Here is a 4182-nt window from a genome sequence, read left to right as displayed (position 1 = left end):
ATATGATAAATATATCATTTTAACTATAAAAAATTAAAATATAATTAAGATAATCATTGAGTTTTAACAGAATACTTAATTATCATTCTTATAAAAATTATATTATTAAGCAAAAATAAATTACTTTGTTATTAAATTTATAATAAAAAATTGAAATAAAGAAAATACATTGAAAACAAAAACTTTTAAATAGTTAATTTAATATTAATATCGATATATTTTTTTCAAATTTATATTTCGTTCAAAAATAAAAATATTATCGTTTTCTAAAACCATATTATATCGACAGATAAAAATAAATAAAATTAAAATCTAGATATATTTTTTTTATTACGCAAATACCCTTCTGATCTTTCAAATTTTTAAAATTAACCTGGTTACTCTTAATTTAATTTAAAAACTAATTTGGAAAAGGAAAATGGAGGGAGTATTGTATGGGCTAATTATTGTTGGTAGGATGCAGGACCTTCCGAATGCAGCTTTCTTCCTTTATTTATAGACCACCGGACCTTTCTCTTCTCAACTTACCATCTTCTGCAACTTCTTTTTCCGACACAAAAATGGCCTCCTCCGCCACCCTCCTCCTCCTCCTCCTCCTCCTCCTCCTCCTAACCCTCTCCTCCGCCATACTCGACGCTTCCCCCGTCCACCACCGCCACCGCCACCGCCAATCCGCCCATCAAAACTACAAAGACGCTCTCACAAAGTCCATTCTTTTCTTTGAAGGTCAAAGGTCCGGCAAACTTCCTCCCAACCAGAGAATGACGTGGAGGAGAAACTCCGGTCTTTCCGACGGAGCCGCCATGAAAGTATAACCTCTTTCTTCTTCTTTATTTTATCGGAAACTCGTTTTTCTTCTTCATAAATATGTGAAATTTGAAGTGGGTTTTCTTAGTTGTGTTGTAATTGGACAATGCAGGTGGATTTGGTGGGCGGATACTATGACGCCGGAGATAACGTGAAGTTTGGTTTTCCGATGGCGTTCACCACCACAATGCTGTCGTGGAGTGTGATTGAATTTGGTCGGTTGATGAAAGGGGAGTTGGGAAATGCGAAAACCGCCATTCGTTGGGCTACTGATTATCTTTTAAAAGCTACTGCTCAATCAAACACCATCTTTGTTCAGGTACATGTATTACAATAGCATCAAACGTCAAAAATGTCTGAACACATTCAGACATTTTTCACGTTCTAAAAACCCCATTTTTTGTTATATTGTTTGCATGATTTTGACTGAAAATTTTGTGGTAAAATTAATGTAATGAAGGTTGGAGATGCAAACAAGGATCATGCATGTTGGGAAAGGCCAGAAGACATGGATACCCAAAGAACAGTGTTGAAGATTGACAGAAATCACCCTGGAACTGATGTTGCTGCTGAAACTGCTGCTGCTCTTGCATCTGCATCTTTGGTTTTCAGGAAATCTGATCCTAATTACTCCAAGATTCTCCTAAAAAGAGCCATTAAAGTAACCAAATTCTTCCATTTCATCTTACTTTCTTTCTAGAATACAAATTTTAAAGACACCATAAATGCTATTTTTGGAAGGATGTTTCCAGCTATGCCCGGACTAAGTCGCCCTTGATAAATTCAGTGGTCACAATTGTTGTGTATGCCTGGAATTTAACATTTAACCTGGGCAGATAGGATATTTGACCACATCCATCATGACCTAAACCACTTAGCCACAACCCTTGTGGTTGAAACCATAAATGTTTTAACTGTCCTAAAGTACTAATTTAGATGACTTATGTTTATAAAATCAAACACTTGTTTCTCTTGGATGTCTTTTTAAACTTTTTATGACACTTTTGAAACAAATAGTTCTGTTAACCCCTAAAAAGTATTTGTTTCAAGGGTGTTATAAAGTAAGTTTGTTAAAAAGTCTAAAGTGTACTTGTAAACTTATTACAATGCTTTTAGTTACAAACACAACATTTTTAGATATGACACACAAATAATTAGTATTTTAAAGTTGTCTACTAGGACACTTAAACACTATTGGCGTCCTATAAACGCGATTTTGCTTATCTTTTATCATGTTACAACAGGTGTTTGCATTTGCTGATAAGTTCAGAGGCTCATACAGTGATGGGCTGAAGAGTTATGTATGCCCTTTTTATTGCTCTTACTCAGGATATCAGGTATCTTCCATTCAAGAAAACTTATGGGTATTTTTGTATGTCAAAAAGGGTTGTCAAATGTGAAATAATTTTGGTGTTTGAAGGATGAGTTGCTGTGGGGGGCAGCATGGTTGCAGAAAGCTACAAGAAGTCCAGCTTATTTGAACTACATTCAAGCAAATGGTATTGCACTTGGGGCTGATGAAAGTGACAATACTTTTGGTTGGGATAACAAGCATGCTGGTGCCAAGATTCTTCTATCTAAAGTAATGCCATTTTGGCTTCCCATTTAATTGGAATCTTTTTGTCTCTTGATTTTTAACATACAAAATGTGAGATGTTAATTTTTATTTGGGTTTTTTTATAAATATTTTGGCAGGCATTTCTCGTTCAAAAGGTCCAATCTCTCCATGATTATAAGGGTCATGCAGATGGCTTCATTTGCTCAATTATTCCAGGAGCCCCTTTTTCTCAAACACAGTACACCCCTGGTAACACTTTGCCTGATTTCTTTGTGATTGCAAGATTGTTACTGCTCACACGTTAAAAAAAATGTCTAAATGTCTTAATAGTCTGGTTTGTTTATACCTTTTCGTCTGTGGTTGGTGGAAATTTCTATTTTGTTTCTTATAATTTTAAAATTACAAATTTTATCCCTATGATTTACAATTTATTGTTGTATTCGACTCTTTTACTCCAATTTTCTTTATAAACATAATAAATCTAAAACTAAAAGCTAAAAACTTAGAAAATGATACAAAAAGGATTCGAACCCAAACCAACTGTACACAATAAAATGATATGATGACATTTTCACTCCGTCTATAATATACCAAGACGGAGGAACGAATACATGGCATGGGAAATTCATACGCTCCACAGACGGAGCAAAAAGCAGAGTCGTGGTCAGAAGACGCCGACCTATTCTATTAGAGACAACCGGGAGAAGCTCATCCGAAACTAGAGCTAGAAAGACTTGTTTCGTACATGTTCTTAATTTCCTCATGAAGGGGATTTCTCATATTTAGAATCTTTCTACGTGGTGCTCCATTTACTATTCTTTCGTACTTTCTTCTTTTTGCCACGCGATAGGTCAGCAATGCGTGAGCGAAGATTCTAGTAGAGTAGGTTCGCCCCTAGTTGGAGATAGCTCTAAGCTAGCTTATTAGTGGGTCTGCCCCTAGTTGAGCATAGTTGAAGATAGCTCTAAGCTAGCTTATTAGTGGGTCTGGCCCTAGTTGGAGATGCTCAGCTTGGAACATCTCCGACGGGTATATTATATTTTCTTCTAAATTTAGAGATTTTCTAGTCCTTTTTAAATTAGCATAGCTGTTACAACTAGACATATATAGAACTGATTTGTCGTTACTTGCATACAGGAGGACTTTTGTTCAGGATGGAAGACAGTAACATGCAATACGTAACTTCTGCCTCATTCTTATTGCTAACTTACGCCAAATACCTAACCAAATCTCACAAGGTTGTCAACTGCGGTGGCGCAATTATCACCCCACGCCGGCTGCGAACCATCGCCAAGAAACAGATCGACTACCTACTCGGGGATAATCCATTAAAGCTATCATACATGGTCGGATATGGTCCAAGGTACCCGCGGCGGATCCACCACCGAGCCTCATCTCTGCCATCCCTATCCGCCCATCCCGGAAAAATCAATTGTGGATCCGGATTCACCTTCATGCATTCAGAGAACCCAAACCCGAACATACTGATTGGGGCGGTGGTGGGTGGACCAAATGGACACGATCGTTATTCCGATGAACGATCGGATTATTCACAGACGGAACCGGCGACGTATACAAATGCACCGCTTGTTGGGGCACTGGCGTATTTGGCGCATTCATCTGGACAGATTTACACGGATAATTTGGATTGAAAGGAATTAGGGTTTGTGCTTTTTGATTTTGGAAATTGGGGAAGAAACGGCTTTCAAGTATGTATAATGGTTTTTAGGGAATTCTATTGAATGTGGGTTCATTCAAGAAAATTAAACACCTAATGGCTAATGGTATCAGATGATATTCGATAATTGTTTATCCAC

The 4182-nt window shown here is 37.0% G+C and overlaps 1 protein-coding gene across 1 annotated transcript; it reads left to right on the top strand.

The window, feature by feature from the left end:
• The first annotated feature begins 560 nt into the window (after positions 1 to 560).
• LOC112517932 (endoglucanase 17-like) lies at positions 561 to 4182 on the top strand. The gene is made up of 7 exons (XM_025125361.1): positions 561 to 809; positions 920 to 1126; positions 1268 to 1468; positions 2052 to 2144; positions 2228 to 2389; positions 2503 to 2614; positions 3503 to 4182. The coding sequence occupies exons 1-7, from the start codon at positions 561 to 563 to the stop codon at positions 4015 to 4017; spliced, it is 1539 nt and encodes a 512-aa protein (XP_024981129.1). The 3' UTR covers positions 4018 to 4182.

The sequence above is a fragment of the Cynara cardunculus genome (genome assembly GCF_001531365.2).
Source record: "Cynara cardunculus var. scolymus isolate 2C chromosome LG 9, CcrdV1, whole genome shotgun sequence".
In the NCBI taxonomy this organism is placed as follows: Eukaryota; Viridiplantae; Streptophyta; class Magnoliopsida; order Asterales; family Asteraceae; genus Cynara; species Cynara cardunculus.
This window is presented reverse-complemented; position numbering and strand designations above follow the sequence as displayed.